Source organism: Malaya genurostris, chromosome 2, assembly GCF_030247185.1.
Source record: "Malaya genurostris strain Urasoe2022 chromosome 2, Malgen_1.1, whole genome shotgun sequence".
Classification (NCBI taxonomy): domain Eukaryota; kingdom Metazoa; phylum Arthropoda; class Insecta; order Diptera; family Culicidae; genus Malaya; species Malaya genurostris.
This window is the reverse complement of record NC_080571.1, coordinates 190,808,257-190,828,918: the sequence shown is the minus strand read 5'-3', so window position 1 is coordinate 190,828,918 and position 20,662 is coordinate 190,808,257. Positions and strand designations below refer to the sequence as shown.

Genomic DNA, 20,662 nt, shown 5'->3' with positions numbered 1-20,662 from the left:
CTTGTAACCGCGCGTGTATTCGAAGGATCACCAAAAAGAAAACAAGCCTTTTACTACGGCATACATACTACTGTATTGCATACTTTTAAACAAGGGGATTTGAGTGATTTATTCATGATGTAGTATTTATTTGAAGAATTTTCTTGATATTTCAATATTTTGTGGTATTCGGGCTTATTCGTATTCGTTCGAAAATATGTTTTCGTACGAATGGTCGATACGGACGTAAAAAAGAATAATATATATGGGGCATTCCACGCTAAATCAGCCACCCAAAATATTTTTTCATCTATTTTTTTCGGTAAAGAACTCGAAAATATTCGACACGTTTTTTTTATTTCAATATGGTACGTGGAATTTTCGAGATATGATATTTCGCGTTTTCAAAACAGAGCCTTTTTTCAACAGCCTATACTGTAAAATCTAATAAAGGTACAAAAATTCGTCCAAGACATGAAATGTGCTTCTTTTCTTTAGCTTTCAAATATGCGATTCAATAAAACAATAATTAAAGTTAATATAATGAAAAAAATTAATAATTAATAATCAAATAAACAAAATTTCAAACTTGGGCCTTATTATTTTTTTTTTTTGAAAAAAGAAGCCTTAGGGGTTTAACTCAAACTTGGCAAAGTTTCAGAGTGGAAAGATCAATACTTCCGGAGCAGTGATTTTTTCAATTACAACCCGTACGCGCGGAGCGTACCGCAGCGCAATTCGCTTGGATACGGGCTGAAAAGGCTATCCGCATTATGCCGATCCGACCGATCCGAGCTCTCCGACGATGAATTTTTTTTTCTGCTTCAGCTATCGCTGAGCGGCACATGTATGCGTTCATTGCTCGAAAACAAACTTCATATTTTTATAATGCGAAAAAAAATGAAGAGTGACGAAGGTTTAATAATTTGCGATTTTGCGGAAAATTCGTTATTCAAAACGCCATTAATGGCTTTCATTGGAACAACGACCAAGCGACTATATTCCCCATTGTTTTCTATTATAAAATGAACAGCAAAATCGATCATAAAACATTAGTAATTATTTCTGATTCCAAGAAAAATATCGAAATGGCTGTGTATATTTTTCTCGAAGCTCTTAATCAATATTTTTCACAATAGTACCCACATTTACGCAAGTGCATTTACCTCTCTGTAGGCGCTCCTCAGCAATTCAAAAATGTAAAACACTGCGAATATTTTTCATCATGAGCATGATTTTCATTGTTTTGCACAACACGCTCATCGCTCATCGAAAAGGGCCATGCGACGGTGCTGGAGGAACTATCAAATGAATGGCACGTCGCGCAAGTTTAAAAATGATCAATGATTGTCAAATTTCGACCGCGAATGAATTGTACGAGTGGGCTAGGAAAGGATCTTCTCTACCCAACATTTCAGTCATATACAAATGTTCGGATGGTTATGTAAAAGCAGAGAAATTTCTCAAAAATCGTTTCGAAAATTTTAAACCATTTCTGGAACACAATCGTTTCACTATGTTGAGCCGCACGTAGACAAGGAATTAAAATGAAAGTTTTGTTTGATTTTGTAAACCAGAAAAACCAAATCATAGCAAAAATTGCAATTGTGCAAAAACTTTATGTCACCATTATTTTATTACTCACGTAAATCCTTTGTCCCAATTTTACTCGCTTTCTGCCTGAAACGTTGCTAACAATAAACTGATAAGGTTAGGATTCGATTTGTGGCGCGACATTTGTCGACAAGTTAAGCCCGTTTCCGAGCAAATTGCGCTGCGGTACGCTCCGCGTGCGGGTCGTAATTGAAAAATTCACTGCTCCGAAAGTGTTGATCTTTCCACTCTGAAACTTTGCCAAGATTGTGTTAAACCTCTAAGGCTTCTTTTTCGACAAAAAAAAAGAAAAAAAATAAGGCCCAAGTTTGAAATGTTTTTATTTGTTTATTAATTATTAACTTTTTTCATTATACTAACTTTAAAGGTTGTTCTATGGAATCGTTTTTTTGAACCTAGCAGTGAGATGATTTTTTTCCACCTAGCAGTGAGATGATACCTTTATTTATCAATCCGCATGTGTTTTTTGCATGTAGACATTTTTATACTAATCACCCTGTATTCCCGAAACCGGAAGTTGGATCTGACTGAAAAGCAAGTTGTTTTATAGGATCCTAAAACTTTTCATTTGAATCCTAAAATTTGAACCAGACATTTTCCTAAAGAATGTGACGACCTTCAGCTCTACCTGTTCGCCCTGCTCGGCGCAATACATAATAAAAACAGCAGTTGAAACCATAATCCGATCACACTATGTACACGATCTTTTAGATAGCTTTGAAACTATCGAGGCAGCCAAATAGTCTAAGAGAATATCAAAATGATTCATGATTCCGCCGGATTCAAAATGCATGGCTTGCTTTTCAATAAACCAGAATTTGTTTGTCATTTAGGAGATAGAACGGTAAAGAATTTGCTTTGGACAATGGGGACCTTACTGATCGAGTGTTCGGTATGCGCTGGATGACACTTGATGACTAGTGTTATAAGGAATAGGAGTAAATTGACATCTTATGAACCGTTAAGGAACTCTCAAACCTTTCCGATCCGGTTCGGTATCGGTAATGTTTACAAATTGCAATGTCGGCGAAACTGATTGATCAGGTGTAAATACACTTTCAAATCGGAAAAGGTTTGAATGTACTTAGATTTCTCCAACTTGGACGCAGATGTCACCTTCTAACTAAGAGTGTGAGATGTGTGTTTCTGGAAGAGAACGGTTCACGTGGACCATTTCATACAATCACACCTAGTATTTCTTCACGAAATACATGTAGTTCTTGTTTCCTGGATGCGTGCTCAACACTAGAAGTCCCAAAACTTAGTATAGACCTAAATTGCTCAAAAGCAGTCAAAATGATTGAAAGAGAGAAAGTCAATAATAAAAACTGTGACAGAATAAATAAAAGCTAGTGAGGTGTGCCTTAGTGCATACATAGTTAAATAAAGAATTAAAAACCTGTTTTAATCCACCTAGTGGTGTAATGATGCCTTTCTCATATCAATCATACTATCATATATAATACTGTGAAATTCTTCAAAATTATTTTTCTTCGATTCTTAAAAGTCGGATGCGAATAATACTCAGGAATTTTGTATGGGATCACGAGACCTTTCATTTGAATCTGAGTTTGTGAAAATCGGTTCAGCCATCTCCGAGAAAAGTTAATACAAAAAACTTTACATACACACATACGCACATACACACATACACACACATACACACATGCACATACAGACATTTTGCGTACTCGGCGAACTGAGTCGAATGGTATAGGACATTCGGCCCTCCGGGCCTCGGTTCAAAAGTCGGTTTTCACAGTGCTTGCATAACCTTTCTATATGAGAAAGGCATATAGATTCGATTCGATTCTTAAAAGAATAACCGAAATCGGTTTGTTTGACCGTCTACTGATAAAAACCATCAAATTGGAAATGATTTGAGGTCGATTTAAAAAATTTTTCAAGGTTTTTCCCCATTTTCAGTGATGTTGTACAATTTTTAACACACTTTACCCTATATTTCCGGATCCGGAAGTCGGATCCGCATGAAATTCAGGAATAACGCATCGGACCACAGGACCTTTCATTTGAACCTAAGATTGTGCAAATCGGTCGCGCCATCTATGAGAAAAGTTAAAACACATATTTTATTTTTTTTGCACATTTTACCCCATAACTCTCGAACCGGAAGTCGGATCCAAATAATATTCAGGAATTTTGTATGGGACCTCAAGACCTTTCATTTGAATCTAAGTTTGTTAAAATCGATTCAGCCATCTCTGAGAAAAGTTAGTGCACTTATTTTCACAATTTTTTGCACATTTTACCCCATAATTCCGGAACCGGAAGTCGGATCCAAATAATATTCAGGAATTTTGTATGGGACCACGAGACCTTTCATTTGAATCTAAGTTTGTGAAAATCGGTTCAGCCATCTCCGAGAAAAGTTAGTGCAAAAAAACGTTACATACACACATACGCACATACACACACACACACACACACACACATACACACACACACACACATACACACACACACATACACACACACACATACACACACACAGACATTTTGCGTACTCGACGAACTGAGTCGAATGGTATATGACACTCGGCCCTCCGGGCCTCGGTTCAAAAGTCGGTTTTCACAGTGATTGCATAACCTTTCTAAAGGGTGATTTTTTAAGAGCTTGAGAACTTTTTTAAACAATAAAACGCATAAAATTTGCAAAATCTCATCGGTTCTTTATTTTAAACGTTAGATTGGTACATGACATTTACTTTTTGAAGATAATTTCATTTAAATGTTGACCGCGGCTGCGTCTTAGGTGGTCCATTCGGAAAATCCGCTTTTTTATCGACAAATTTTGTTCAGCGATGAGGCTCATTTCTGGTTGAATGGCTACGTAAATAAGCAAAATTGCCGCATTTGGAGTGAAGAGCAACCAGAAGCCGTTCAAGAACTGCCCATGCATCCCGAAAAATGCACTGTTTGGTGTGGTTTGTACGCTGGTGGAATCATTGGACCGTATTTTTTCAAAGATGCTGTTGGACGCAACGTTACAGTGAATGGCGATCGCTATCGTTCGATGCTAACAAACTTTTTGTTGCCAAAAATGGAAGAACTGAACTTGGTTGACATGTGGTTTCAACAAGATGGCGCTACATGCCACACAGCTCGCGATTCTATGGCCATTTTGAGGGAAAACTTCGGAGAACAATTCATCTCAAGAAATGGACCGGTAAGTTGGCCACCAAGATCATGCGATTTGACGCCTTTAGACTATTTTTTGTGGGGCTACGTCAAGTCTAAAGTCTACAGAAATAAGCCAGTAACTATTCCAGCTTTGGAAGACAACATTTCCGAAGAAATTCGGGCTATTCCGGCCGAAATGCTCGAAAAAGTTGCCCAAAATTGGACTTTCCGAATGGACCACCTAAGACGCAGCCGCGGTCAACATTTAAATGAAATTATCTTCAAAAAGTAAATGTCATGTACCAATCTAACGTTTAAAATAAAGAACCGATGAGATTTTGCAAATTTTATGCGTTTTATTGTTTAAAAAAGTTCTCAAGCTCTTAAAAAATCACCCTTTATATGAGAAAGGTAAAAAGTTCACAGAATTTTAAGCAGTCCTTCCATTATTTCCTGGGCAATCTAGTGTTAAATGCACATTCTTACATTATATAATTTAACAAGGTTACTAACACCTGATTTTATTTTATTTTCTCAACGAAAACCGAGCCTGTTGAAATACAGGATTATCATCGAAGATTTAAGACCAAGAAAAAGACCCTAGAATGCTCTCAAGAAAATGAAGAAAAATAGGTATTTTATATAATTACCTAACTTTTGGTAAGTAAAATGCAATACGATTCTTACTATCACTTTTATTATTATTATTATTATTATTATTATTATTATTATTATTATTATTATTATTATTATTAATATTATTATTATTAATATTATTATTATTAATTATATTATTATTATTAATTATATTATTATTATTATTGTAGTTATTATTATTATTCACCCTCATTCTTGTTTACGTCCGTATCGGCAGTACGACGAACGGGTACTTTCGAACGAATACGAATAAACCGTTCTTGTTTTAACTCGAATGAATTTGAACGCGACTCTTTTGTCACAAAAAATTCAAATATCAGTAAACTTCTTCAAATAAATGCTAAGCCTTGATAAAATCGGTCCAATTCTTGTGATTAACCATATGCGAAATGCTCAAATGTATGGCAGTCTGATGACTTGAATCAAAATGGTCCTGAGTACGATATTTATTTATTATGTAGCATTCGTCACTTCCTTGATGCTTGGAATCTTCCTAAAAAACTACCTGCGCTGCCGATCCTTCTTTGGCACAGGAGTCGCGTACGTACACGTTCGAGTGAAAACAAGAATGGCTTGTTCGCATTCGTTCGAAAGCATGTGTTCGTCGTATGGTCGATACGGACGTAAGCAAGCATTATGATACGAAGTCAACGAAAAAAAAACAAGTCAAATAACAAATGATAGGAAAGATTTTTAATTACAACTAAAATCTGTACCAGAACTGATAGTTTAAAGTTGGATGGGCGTTGTTTTATGCATGTGTGATGTTTAAAATAGTGATTGATTTGAACGTAAACGGGAATACGAATTTGATATACTTTCGAACGTATCGCATACGGCCCTAAACAAGAATGAGGGTGTTAATCTTATTATTCCTTTAGTCTTGATAATCTATTAGCTTGTGATATTAACAGGTTTCTCCGGTATAGTAAAAAGCAATGCAATGGGGCAAAAGGAAACGTAAGGTAACATCGACAAAGATAGAAACAATTAGAATAAATTAGATTGGATAGTGTAAGTAGACCAAACATATCTACATTGATTTAGGATCTTTAAAGTAATAAACGTAAGTACCGCTTCAGACATGAAAAAATATATAGAAAAGCAGATACAATGCGAAATTTTGCAAAGTTTCATGGACGAGGACATTTAAGACACAGAAGCAGTTGATAGGATGACAAAATACCAATACGATACAGACGCACGACTCAATGATTGACTGGTTACAGGGTGAAGCACACACTTCCTGCCCAAGTGACAAATTCTCTGGCGAACTTGCAATAGAAGATATTCATATCTTTCGTTGCAAATTGATAACCGTAAAGGAATCTGTCGCTTGGGTTACATGCTGGAGGGTTTCCTCCTTCGTTCCTAGTGTTCATTTGGGCACCATAGCCTAGTTCGTCCGGTATGGAAAGTGCGAATCGTTGTAACCACCCCTCGGCCAGAGTAGCCCATAGAGGGAAAAAAAAAATTTCAAGATGCTATATTTCTTGGCTTCGACTCCGGATTCAAATGTTCTGTGCAGGTGCATACATTAGCGGATGCAAGTGAAGAAGCCTTCAGTTGTGCATCATATTTCCGATTCAACATGATGGATGGTTCTGTTACGTGCGTTTTAGTAATGGCAAAATAAACTAAAAACTTCTAAAATCACTTTCAATACCGCACCTTGAACTACAGGCGACGGTCCTGGGTGTAGCGAAATTTATCAGCGAAAATCACACGTATAATTTCAAAGAAAGTTTTACTGGTTAGACTCTAGCACGGTGTTGGCATGGATTCGATCAGAAAGCAGAAAGTACAGACAATATGTGGCCTATCGTATAGGAGAATTAATCACGCTGAGTAATAGTAGCGAATGGTTTTGCGTGCCAATTAAATTAAACGTGGCCGATGAAACAACTAAATGGCGTAATGCGGGATGTCTATCATCTGATAATGCGTGGTTCACTGGACCGCAGTTTTTTTACTATCCTGACCTGACCTGAATGGCCCGACCTTAGGTTAAATATTTCTCCACCGAAGAGCTTCGCCTCTGTTGTACACAAAAAGTAGCGAAGCAACCGTTTCTCTCGATAGAGTAGTTTAATACAGTGGCAGCACTGCAAAGTATACAAATCGCTTCCAGCCGTGCCAAGAATGGCACCTATACCATCAGCGAGATTGTGTCGATTTCTTCGGTCCCCTGCTAGTGACGGAGGGGCGGAGTAGCCAAAAAACGATGGGTCGCTTCATTCACATGTCTCACTATCAGAGCCGTCCATCTGAAGGTGGCACATAGTCTGAATACTGAAAGTTGCATCCTGTATATTCGTCGATTCTTAGGGCGCAGGGGAGCACCGGTGCCTAGAAAATACTGAGGAAGCAAATCGATGCTGGTATGGCCGACACATTTACTAACGCGAACAGAAAGTGGCACTTCAACCCACCATCTATCCCACACATGGGGGGTCCTTGGGAAAGGATGGTGCGCTCAGTCAAAGTTGCGATCAAATGTATTCACACTGGCAGAAAGCTGAATGATGAAGGGTTACTAATACTTTTGGCTGAAGCGGAAAGTAGTGTCAACTCCAGACCATTGACTTACACCCCCCTGGATTCCGCAGAGAAAGAGTCGTTAACGCCAAATCGTTTCATGCTTGGCAGTTTAACGAGAGTGCAGCAGTGCAGTTAATCCTGTGGACTATCGAGAAGCTCTCAAAAAAAGCTGGAACCAGATTCGTCATCAGTTAGACCTGTTCTGGCATCGATGGCGCTCAAAGATTACTTACCAATTTTTTTAGGTGTACTAAGTGGTTAAGCGAAACGAAGTCGTTGGAAGTAAGAGATCTAGTCGTGATTGCTGATAGCAACAAGTGGAACAACTGGGTAGTAGTCGGAATCCAGCCAGGGACTGACGAAAGGATACGTCAAGCAATAGGGCAAACATCGACTGGAGTAATGATGCGACCATGATGTTGGTCATTCAGATAAAACAGCGTAACAAATGCGGTGTTACGGGAGGCGGAATGTCACTAAGCAGGCAACACCGACAACACTGCCACTAAACAAGATTCGCTGAGAGAGAAAATGGTGTTTCCTGTTTTATATCCAAGCGCGTAAACCGCATCGTCGCCAAAACGAGTTATTTGTAGATCGGAGATTTATTGTGTATATTTATTACGCGAATTGCCGTAGGTATTTATTTGAAAGTGAAGAATTATGATAAAATATCAAATAATTTGTAGGATTTAATGTTTCGGATTCATCGTTAGGAGTGAACTTAACCTAATAATTAAGAACCAAAAAAATTTAAAACTATTAAATTTTTGTTCTAACTGAAATAAATAATCACACTTTACAGCTTGAACTGATGAACTACAAGATTTCGTGCTACTAGATTGGTGTGAATTATGATTCCTGACACGCAGTAACAGTGTTTTCTGATGAAAACAAACCAATCTAATTTGCATTTGTGATTGTAAGTGAGCTGTCAAAAAAGTCAATTATATACTGTAAGCCAAGTAGGCGAGAGCATTAAAAGATTAATAATTTCAGAGTTATTTTACCAGAAAATTTTCAAAGCGACAGTTGGTAGGAAATTCAAAAAAAAGTTAATGATATATGTAAGAAAATTTACAAAAAATATTACTGCTGCAAGTGAAATTCGTTCATCGAGCAATACGCTTGATTTTACTTGGGTTCGTTGAATTGGTTCTTCTGAAGCATTTCAAAAGCATATTGTGAATATGTTAAAAGCTTTTGTTACGCAAAAATCAAGCGAATGCACCGATCACCATGTCATCTTTTGAGTCAGTGCATCGAACAACAATTGTAGATCTCTTTCAAACTAATGGTTTCGACATATGGGATAAAAAGTGAAGCAAAAATAACTAAGATAATTACTTTTAATTGATTCCTTAAATTTACAAAAGCTACCCTCGCGACTTGTAGTTCGTCACTTCTCGCTAGTCTGGTGATATTATTTAGTCGTGTTTGATGAATGTTCATAGCGTAACAATCACAGGAACAATTTTCGATTAACAATTTAGCGATAAATATTTTTTTTTCACTTTTAATTTATGACTTCTGGTCAGTCAGTAATTATTTAGTAAATTCGGATGATTCGCATCGCTTAGTTCGACTCCTCTGGTAAAAGGTAGAAGGAGGAACCTTTTGCTCACTTAAATGAACCTTGTTACGTCGAACTTCTCCGAACTTTATCTCCAAACCCTTACTCTTTCTTGAGTACTATGGCTCTAAATTTTTCATATTCTTTCTCCTCTCACAATCTGAAGTTAGTTTGATATTTTTAAAAACCGAAAGATAAAATGAGTAATTCATGGACATTAGAAAGCTCAAGTTAACATTCCTTTAAATATTGTGTCCATTAACTTCAGTATGCTAAATGCAAGGCAAACCACTTTGTTTGATCTCATTATTAACAGCAGAATCCTATCTTTAATTCCTACAAAAATCGTTCTATAATGTAATTTGTTCAACTCACGCCTACGATGTCCGACATTAATCACAGTGCATCTTCTGGTAAACAATATAAGAACTTTTGATCCTGTTTACGGTATAGCTAGAACACTCATATGCGTTCCTTCATCAATCATTTGGCAAGCAATAATGTTGATACCCAATTAAGCACGTGGCTCGGAATGACGAATCACATGAATCAAATATGGAAGTGAAAACTTCACACAAAACAACTCGTTGCGCGCCAAAAGATTCTTTCAACGATCTAGTATTCCTTTCTTAGACGGCCAAACACTTATGCAACTCGTTATGCGCCAAACACCAATCGTAGATCTAGCAATCATTGACGACTTTTTCAACGGAAAATTCCATTGTCCATACAAAATAATTTTATGGATTTTTCACACTTTTCCGGAAAGTTTTCCTAATTTTTTTGATGCACGAACCCGGTGGGGGTAAAAACTGCTCAAACAAAAAAAAAAGAATCATGTAAATCCGTCCATCCGTTCTTACGTGATGCGATTACAAAGAATGACCTCTGCATTTATATATAGATTTTTTTTTCGCATCGCTAAGAGTGTTTTCTATATGTTTTAGTAAGTCGTGATTTCCGCGTTTTTGAAACAAGTATTGAAAAATGTACACCGAAGAAATTTTTTTCCCCTTTATGGGCTACTCTGCCCGAGGGGGGGTGGTTACAACGATCCGCACTTTCCATACCGGACAAACTAGGCTATGGCCCAAATGAACACTAGTAACGAAGGAGGAAACCCTATCATTGATAGGTTCCCTCCAGCATGTAACCCAAGCGACAGATTCCTTTACGGTTATCAATTTGCAACGAAAGATACGAACATCTTCTATTGCAAGTTCGCCAGAGAGTTTGTCACTTGGGCAGGAAACCTGTTAATATCTCAAGCTAATAGATTATCAAGAATAAAGGAATAATAAAAATAATAATAATAATAATAATAATAATAATAATAATAATAATAACAATAATAATAATAACAAATATGATAGTAAAAATCATAGTGCATAAAATACCTATTTTGCTTCATTTTTCTGGGACATTCTAGGGGTTTTCTTCCTCACACTTCTTTGGTCTTAAATTTTCGATGATAATCCTTTATTTCAACAGTCTCGTTTCTCATCAAGAAAATAAAATAAAATAAAATCAGGTGTTAGTAAGCTTGTTAAATTATATAATGTAAGGATGCGCATTCAACACTAGATTGCCGAGGAAAGTCACAATATGTACACAATGGAAGGATTGCTTAAAATTGCTTAAAATTCCGTGATCTCTTTTATTCTTTATTTAACGATATATGCACTAAGGCACTTTGCATTAGCTTTCAGTTATTCTGCCAGTTTTTTTTAAGAGAAAATCTAATCATTTTGACTGCTTTTGAGCACTTTAGGTTTTGGGCTCTCTAGTGTTGAGCACGCATCCAGGGAACAAGAACTACATGTATTTCGTAAAGAAATACTAGATGTGATTGTATGAAATGGTCCACGTGAACCGTTCTCTTCCAGAAACACACATCTCACACTTCTCTTCTGTTTGAAAATGACATCTGTGTTAAAGTTAGAGAAATCTAAGTACATTCAAACCTTTCCCGATTTGAGAGTGTATTTACACCTGATCCATCAGTTTCGCCGTCATTGCAATTTGTAAACATTAGTACCGATACCGAACCGGATCGGAAAGATTTGAAAGTTCCTAAACGGTTCATAAGATATCAATTTACTCCTATTCCTGATAACAATAGTCCCCCTTTTTGAATTAAATCCACCAGTTCAGGACGACTATTATATATTAATATTTATCCCAACTAGATCAAGATAATTCAAATTGGTGACCAATTCCATGGATAAGAATGCTCGAAACCACCTAATGGCCTATTGTCAATTTCAAGCAGTATTAGTCCTGTCCACTCCGAGATCGATCCAGGTAACATAATAATTTTCATCTTTTTACTTTTATAGGCGAACGATCGATCGATCGATCTCGGTATGGTCCGACTTTGTCAATACGAAGTATAGATTGACTCCCACCCCCATCCGCCAAAGGGGGGTACGCGCCCTGTAGCTCATCATCCAAAGCTTAGGGATATTGAATTATATTATGTTATATTATATAATATTATGTTATATTGTATTGTATTATATTAAATTATATTGTATTATATTCAACTATATCGAGTGGCAGGGAATGTATCAGGGTATTTTACAAGTGAATGACTAGATGATGGAGTGGATTGCCAATCTGAGTCACGTGGAGGAAGCTTTGTGTTTCTCCCTGAAGGTCTGAAATGAGTAAGACGCACCCTTCTAACAAACAAACCATCAGGCGGGTTTAAGCTGGTACAGCAAAAATCTTTATTATATGGCCGGATGTTCCCATGTTGGCCTTCTTAACAGCAGTTATATGAAAGCTATCTGATAATTAATGGTAATGCTTTGAACTGATGGTGGCTTCACACATACATACATATAACCGTCTGCTAGAAGGGGCTTCTTCCAACGCTTCCAGCAAATAATGCAACAAATTTTGGCCGGAATTGAAAGTGTTTCAGTTTATCTTGATAATGTTTTAATACTAGGTAAAGACCTAGACGATTGTCGGTGTAAATTGTTTTTAGTTTGGGAAAGAATTGCAAATGCAAACATTAACACAGTGATTGTATAACCTTTCTCATATAGAATGGTTATACAATCACTGTGAAAACCAACTTTTGAACCGACGCTTGGAGGGTCAAGTGTCATATACTTTTCGACCCAGTTCGTCGAGTACGCAAAATGTTTGTATGTGTGTGTATGTGTGGGTATGTATGTATGTAACATTTTTTGGCGTTCAATTTTCATTTGGCGCTCAATTACATGAACTTAAATTCAAACGAAAGGTCTTGTAACCCTACATAAAGTTTCTGAATTTTATTCGAATTCGACTTCCGGTTCCGGAATTACAGAATGCGCAAAAAAATTAAAATAGGTGCACTAACTTTGCTAAGAGACGACTGAACCGATTCTCACACACTTGGATTCAACTGAAATGTTTGATTGTGCCATATAAAGTCACTTCAAATTATTTCTTCACTTTTCTCAGAGATGGCGTGACCGATTTCAACAAACTTAGGTTCAAATGAGGGGTCTCGTAGTCGAATACAAAACTTTCCAAATTTGTAGCCATAGACTCAAACATGGATCCCAGTCCCTTTTCCCGAAACGACTTTGATTATACCGGTTCCCGGATTCCGGTTTCGGAAGTACCTGCAATAGTGGGACTCACTTCGTTTTCTCGGATATGGCCTAACCGATCTCAGTACTGATTCACACTATAGGTTATACTAGTTTATGGAGAGTTCTTTTTGTTTATCAAGAATCGAAGAAAATTATTTTGTAGAATGCCACTCATTTGTATATGAGAATATGTGAGATATGAGAATGGCATCATTACAATTGTCAAAAAGCCTTTCAAGACATTAAGAAAACATAAACTTCTGCTAATATTTTAGAATTTTTTGAGCCTAAGGAAGAAATTGTGGCAGTTACAGATGCATCAGGCTATGGTCTAGGTAATGTTATTGAACAATTAGTTGATGATCAAGAAAAACCTATATGTTTCACATCTTTTACGTTGAATGACGCGCAAAAAAATACCCTATTGTTAATTTGGAGGATTTAGCATTAGTTTGCATTTTTGAAGTGCAAATAAATCAAATGAAGCTGTAAAACCCCTTAATCCAACTAGTGGTGTGATAATGCCTTTCTCTTTTTTCATAAAAGTCTCATGAAAATATATTTCATACTTTTATGAAATAATTTCGGATGCCAATTTTGACACCAATTGATTCAGATTGATTCGAGTAGTTCACAAAAGCATGCTTATGTCACACAGTCAGCATCATTTTTCCAAACTAGTGCTTGACATTTGCGTTGCCTATTTGTATGAGAACAGTGATGCTAATCTAAAAAAAAAGCCTTCTCAGTCCACTTAGTGGAATTTTCATATATCTTGAAAAATCACCATAGGGAGGAGAAAATTTTCGAAATAGAAAAAAAAAAATTTGATGCCAAAAGGCTTAGAATTGCATGAAACGTCAAGATTTAGTGTCATATCGAAAAAAAAAAATTTTTTTTGAAAAAATCGAAATTTGATTTTTTCAAAAATTTTTTTTTTCGAAATGACACTAAATTTTTATGCAGTTTTAAGAGTTTTGGCATCAAAAAAAATTTTCGATTTTGGAAATTTCATGTACTCCCATGAAATTTGGGGTGCTTTTTCAAGATCAAAAATTGTCAAACCTTTACCACCGGGAAGCGCATGTCCGATTTAGCTCAAATTTTGCATGAAGGCTTTTTTAGAAGTGCTTGAACTTTTGAGCAGTAGAGCTTAACGAAAATGGAGGTGAACTCAAAATTTTGGCACCCTTATATACATAAGAGCGGTAAAAATCAACGCTTTTTGTCGGTTACGTCCCTTATACAATCATATCTCCGGAACCAAAAGTCACAGCCATTTGATCTTCGAACTTGATCAATGGCCCGACAGTAGCTTTCAAACGAGCCCAAGTTTGTTAAAATCGGTTCAGCCATCTCTGAGAAAATTGAGCGCGTTCAAATATCTTCTAAAAGTGCACACACACACATAGTCCCAGAAAGTTGATATTTAAAAAAAAAATTTTTTTTGAGATGGCACTAAATTTCGATGTTTTATGCAGTTTTAAGAGTTTTGGCATCAAAAAAAATTTTCGATTTTGGAAATTTCATGTACTCCCCCCTATGGTGCTTTTTCAAGATCGAAAATTGCCAAACCTTTACCACCGGGCAGCACCCCTTAAGCATGTCCGATTTAGGTCAAATTTTGCATGAAGGCTTTTTTCGAGGTGCTTAAACTTTTGAGCACTAGAACTTTACGAAAATAGAGTTGATCCCAAAATTTTGGCACCCTTATATATATAAGAGCGGTAAAAATCAACGTGTTTTGTCGGTTACGTCACTTATACCATCATATATCTGGAACCAAAAGTCACAACCATTTGATCTTCGAACTTGATCAACGGCCCGACAGTAGCTTTCAAACGAGCCCAAGTTTGTTAAAATCGGATCAGCCATCTCTGAGAAAATTGAGCGCGTTCAAATACAACGCTTTTTGTCGGTTACGTCACTTATAAAATCATATCTCCGGAACCAAAACTCACAGCCATTTGATCTTCGAACTTGATCAATGGTCCGATAGTAGCTTTCAAACGAGCCCAAGTTTGTTAAAATCGGTTCAGCCATCTCTGAGAAAATTGAGCGCGTTCAAATAGCACGATTTTTGTCGGTTACGTCACTTATACAATCATATCTCCGGAACCAAAAGTCACAGCCATTTGATCTTCGAACTTGATCAATGGCCCGACAGTAGCTTTCAAACGAGCCTAAGTTTGTTAAAATCGGTTGAGCCATCTCTGAGAAAATTGAGCGCGTTCAAATATCTTCGAAAAGTGCACATACATACACACACACACACACACACACACACATACACACACACACACACACACACACACACACACACACACACACACACACACACACACACACACACACACACACACACACACAGACATTTTCCGATCTCGTCGAGCTGAGTCGAATGGTATATAACACTATGGGTCTCCGAGGCTCCGTTCGAAAGTCGGTTTTTCCAGCAATTCTAATACCTTTCTATAGAGAAAGGCAAAAACACTTGATATCAATATTACAAACAATAAATTCATATTTTTCTCGGTAGCCGGCTGCCCAGATCAACCAACATAACCAATTAATAATTTTATTAAATTATTAAAATAATAAAGGATCAGGACGCGCGTGAGGTCTGTTGACCTTTGCTTGGTGATTTAAAATAATTTTATAACAACTGCTTAGAATATGTCAATGCAATGAATCAATTATTTTGTCTAAATCCTATTCACTCGTTTATTTTGTAATTTCATTTATAAAAAATAGGGAAGTTCTTATTCTTTACGCGATAGTATTGAAAATTCTTCTTCAGTTTCCTCGAATAAGAGCTGTGAATCAAGACTTCCCGGGACTTCAATATAGGGTATTGTTGAAACGTTCAGTCGGGAAGTCAGTGAGTTTAGTGGTGCATCCGAGCATGAAATTTTTACTAACAAATTTTCTTTCTCCCGTGACACTTGTGGAGTGCGCAGTAGTATATACGGCCTCTAGTAACAACAAGTGTTGGACTAACATCCCTTCCCATTCCTTAAACGATCTACGTTCGGGCCTGGCCGGCGCCGGTACTGATCAATGAATTCTGGGATTACCAGAAGGTGTACATTGAAAGATGATTTACCAGTCCAGATCGGATCATCTAAAAACTCCTTGTACAATTTCAGCGAATGCCCGATCAGTTACGGAGTAACAACCAGGAGTGATCGCTCAAGCTCAAGTTTTTACTAAAACTCCCGACTTTTTCCCGGTTTTTTCCGATGAAACCGAATTCCCGACTTTTTCCCGGTTTTCCCTATTTTTCCGGTCACTTACCACCCTAGAATTTCTAAGGAGTATAAACTTTAGTAACGATTTTCCTATCGATTTTGTCATGATTGCCAAAGGGACAAATGACGACCTGTTTTTACAACAGATAATGAAGTTTTTGCGTGATGGATTGCCGGTTTATGGACGTTTTTGCCAATCAGAATAATTTGGAAATTATTGACGGAATCATTTTCTATCAAGACCGGGTGGTTATTCCACAGCGAATGCAAAGCGGGATACTGAAACTTTTGCACGCCAATCACGCATGAGTAGTTAAGATGAAACAATTGACCAGAAGAAAGGTTTATCGGTTTTTGATTTACAGAGAAATTGAACAGTATATTGTTACTTGCGAGGTATGCGGTAGCATGAGGGTTGTTCCAAAAATTTCGTCTAATTGGACACCAACCACAAGATCCTTTAGATGAATTCATATTGATTTTTTCTATTTTTCTCATCACACTTTTCTATTAATTATAAACTCTTATTCGAAGTGGTTAGAGGTAGAATAGATGAAAAAAGGTACGGATTGTTCAAAAGCTAGATTTGGGTTGCCTGATTTTTCAGTGTCGGACGGGGATCCTCCATTCAATTCATTTTCCTTCATAACCTTTATTGAAAAACAAAATAAAAGTGCTTAAGAGCTCTCCTTATAATCCATCTAGTAATGGACAAGCCGGAAGGCTGATAAGGACCACAACAGATGTACTGGAAAAGTTTTTATCACAACCAGAATTTTATGAAGTTGAATTGAAGAATCAGATTAATTTATTTCTGATGAATTATAGAAACACGCGGGCAATTTCCAAGTGAAAGAATTTTCTGTTTTAAGCCTAAGACTATGTCAGATTTATTTAATCCAAAAAAGTCTTATAAACAACATTTGTTAGTACCAAATATCTCAAATCATGAAGTAAACGAAAATAATTAGTTGAAAACTAACAAACAATCAAAAGATTGGTTAGATAATCTGATATAGGGAGATCAATATGGTACAGAAACTATAACAAAAATTTACCTAACAAATGAAGCCACATTCTTAAAACGATGCTCTATTAATACATTCCAGATAGCGATTGGAACATGAAATCACTTGTGCTCCGCGTGCAACTTAGAAGTTGATGCCAGGTGGATTCGTAGCCGAGGTCTAACGTGTGGGTCATGCCCGGCATTCGAGACGACGACCCAGGAGATGATATGCAAGCTGGATACAGTACGGACGAAGAACCATTTAGGGGATTCTCTAAGGTTCGGACAAAGATATGTGTATAAATTTAAATAATAAGCTCCCATTTATATGCAAATTAACCTTTAAAGGACTGAAGTGTCCACCCTATCGAGTACATCTTGTACTTTTCACCTCTTTATTAATTGTACTTGTGTTCGAACATGTAAATACATAATATTATTTACTGTAAGCCAAGTGTACGAGAGCATTAAAAAAAAACTTCACTATTGTGTGAACCTATAGCAGAAGTCTTTCTTTTACCTTAAAGCTAAATTGAGAAACCCTCTCGTTCCAGTGAACCCACACATACACAGACATTTTCCGATCTCGACGAGCTGAGTCAAATGCTATATAACACTAAAGGTCCTCTATACTCCAATCAGTCGTGATTCTTTATACTTTACCTATATAGAGGAAGGCAAACCAGGCACACACTTTAATTTAAAATTCCGAAAATTTGTAATAATTATTTATTATTTATATGTTATTTATTTGTTTTTATGATTGTTGAATTATTTTCAGAATCTTGTAGATGGCTTGAATTATTTCAGGAAATATTCAAACTGCATAATTAACATTGATTTTCATAGTAATTCTGGATTACATGTCAAATGTGTATCTTTTCGAAGCCCATCTTTAATTAGTAACTAAGGAGTAGTTCAGTGTTGTTCATCAGTTCGATGATTGATGATTAATAAGCAATATGTACCGATATTTTCAAAATAACATGAAATTTTACTAAATGATTAGAGAAATAATTTTATAACTTCCATGTGAATCGTTCCATCTTCTAATCCGACTATTACAATATACAGAATTTACATACAATATACAAACAAGTTTTTTCAATATGAAATATACAAAAAATTGTTTATGAAACCAAAGTAACATATCTAGAATATACATGTTTCCAATTCATAATTATCGAAAGTAGTCGAATCCTATAAATCTTGAAGTTATTTTATTATATCCAATTTAAATAGCCATTTCGATGGAAAACAAAATCATTGCGAAAAAAACAAAGATGGAGTACGAAAAAGGGTTGCAGTTTTCTAAGCTACATTGAGGAATTATTCAGATAAATTCGAAGAATATGAAATATGAACTTCAATTCGGTGAAATGAAATTAATAGTTATTAAAATTTAAGAAACATTTTCCCGAAACTTACCGCTGGTGGTCTAATTTTGCATATTCCATATTTTTCTGCTATCGGTCTGATTTTATTGATATAGATTAGAGGATTTTTGAAGTCGTCTTCAGAGGGTTCAAATACCGGTGCTTCCGGAGGCACTTTGAACTGGAACTCATCATACTTGTCCAACGATATATGAGGCTTCACTTGCGGCAACGCTGCAGGTTCTCCGTTTCCAGCCCCAATTAATGTATTTGTTCCATTTGAGGCCGATTTTATACTCGAACACAAAGGATAACTTACACTAGTCACTTCACCTACCGATCCAGGTGAATTCACGAGCTTATTTTTACTTTTCATGATGCGCCACACAATTCCCAGTTTTGGTAATGAACCTGGATCATTAATCTCCAAAATTTTTTTCCTGCATTGATTTTTTCAATGCTTCTTGCAACAGTTCACTAGCATCACACAATATCATACTTTTGTAATTTTACAAAATCAAATAGCGCGTTTTGTCTTTCGAAAACAAAATTACAGGTCTACTTCGCTATGAATGCAAATGCTCTACTTTTAATTCAGAAAACTGCATCTAATTGGAACGGATTTACGGTTAATTGATATATTTGCTACTTTTGAAATAGTAATTAAAGATTTAGGTAGGTTCTTTTCACCCTCATTGAAAAACATATCGTGTCACTATAGCTTCTGATTTGCGTATGGCGTTGTGAAGGTTCGTCACCACAAACGGGCTACTCGAAACATGATATTCACATTTTGCTTAACACTGATCATAAACGAAAACAAAAAATCTTCTGAAGAAAATAGTTGTAGCACGACAAAAATACATATCACTTTTTATTAGATAACTATTATAATGCCAAGTAATGGAATAAAGTTTAGATATCAACGAAACGTGAATAATACTCTTCAAGTGAACCCTGTGTTGTATCATGCACTGAGCCAAATTATCATTTTTACATTACATGATATTCTAATATATTTGCTCTATTGAGCAATTTGACGTCTTTGTTACCCACACCGATGCAGAGTGCACAGATCTATGCATATACGAAATTAGAATGTGTGCGAGCCGCAGTCAAAGTTTGTTGGGGGCAAAGATGCCATTTATTCAGATTTATCAGTATTATACAGATTTTTACATTCTCATACAGACTTAATACAGAGTATAGATTTTATACAAATTTCTTCAATTTAATACTGATTTATACAGATCTCGCAAAAAGTAAGAAAGAAAATATATAACCTTTCTGTCTGAGCTATCTTTCAGCATTTGATTCCAATGACGAGATAAAAGTCTATTAATCAACGAACAAATCATTAATATGGAAATCTGTTGAGAAATCCATTTATATTATACATTAAAAATAATTTGAACTGATATTCAAGGAAGTTAGGCATCATGAAACTTTACTTTCAAACTGAGAGTTGTATGACCCGACTTGACGTTGGCGTTGAAATTCCATGTCAAATTATGAAGTCAACAATTTCAAACTAGATGAGTATATGGAATTGCAATTTAAATGCTGTGCATAAAGATAATTTAAAAAAAACTGAAATCGTTGAACATTCTTGTGAGTGCGGCAATGACTGATTGATTCTACCATCCTACAACCACAATCTATTGGAATAACATGTTTTAGCATCATTTTGTGGTAAAAAATTCATTTTATTAGTGAATACAGATTAATAAAGATTTTTTAAACAAACCAATACAGATTTTCTATAGAATTTCTGACATCTCTGCCCACATTATCGAAATGACGGAATGCGTAATGAATTCTTACTCGACTGCATGATTTTTCAGTGCTCGATCGGTTCAGTGCTAGAATTTTCGCCTAAGTTGGCAGCTCGATCAACCTGATTGACAGTGACATTATAAATGTCATTG

At 36.1% G+C, this 20,662-nt stretch overlaps 1 protein-coding gene across 2 annotated transcripts in view; it reads right to left on the bottom strand.

Moving 5' to 3' along the window:
• Positions 1-19,690, bottom strand: part of LOC131432876 (lysine-specific demethylase 5) — a 66,689-nt gene extending 46,999 nt beyond the window's left edge. For both annotated transcript variants that reach the window (XR_009229985.1, XM_058599435.1), the window contains exon 1: positions 18,787-19,690. Coding sequence is in view for 1 of the 2 variants with exons in the window: in XM_058599435.1 (XP_058455418.1) it covers positions 18,787-19,110 (324 nt within the window). In the remaining variant the exon portion in view is untranslated. The remainder of the gene's footprint in view (positions 1-18,786) is intronic.
• Positions 19,691-20,662: the final 972 nt, after the last annotated feature.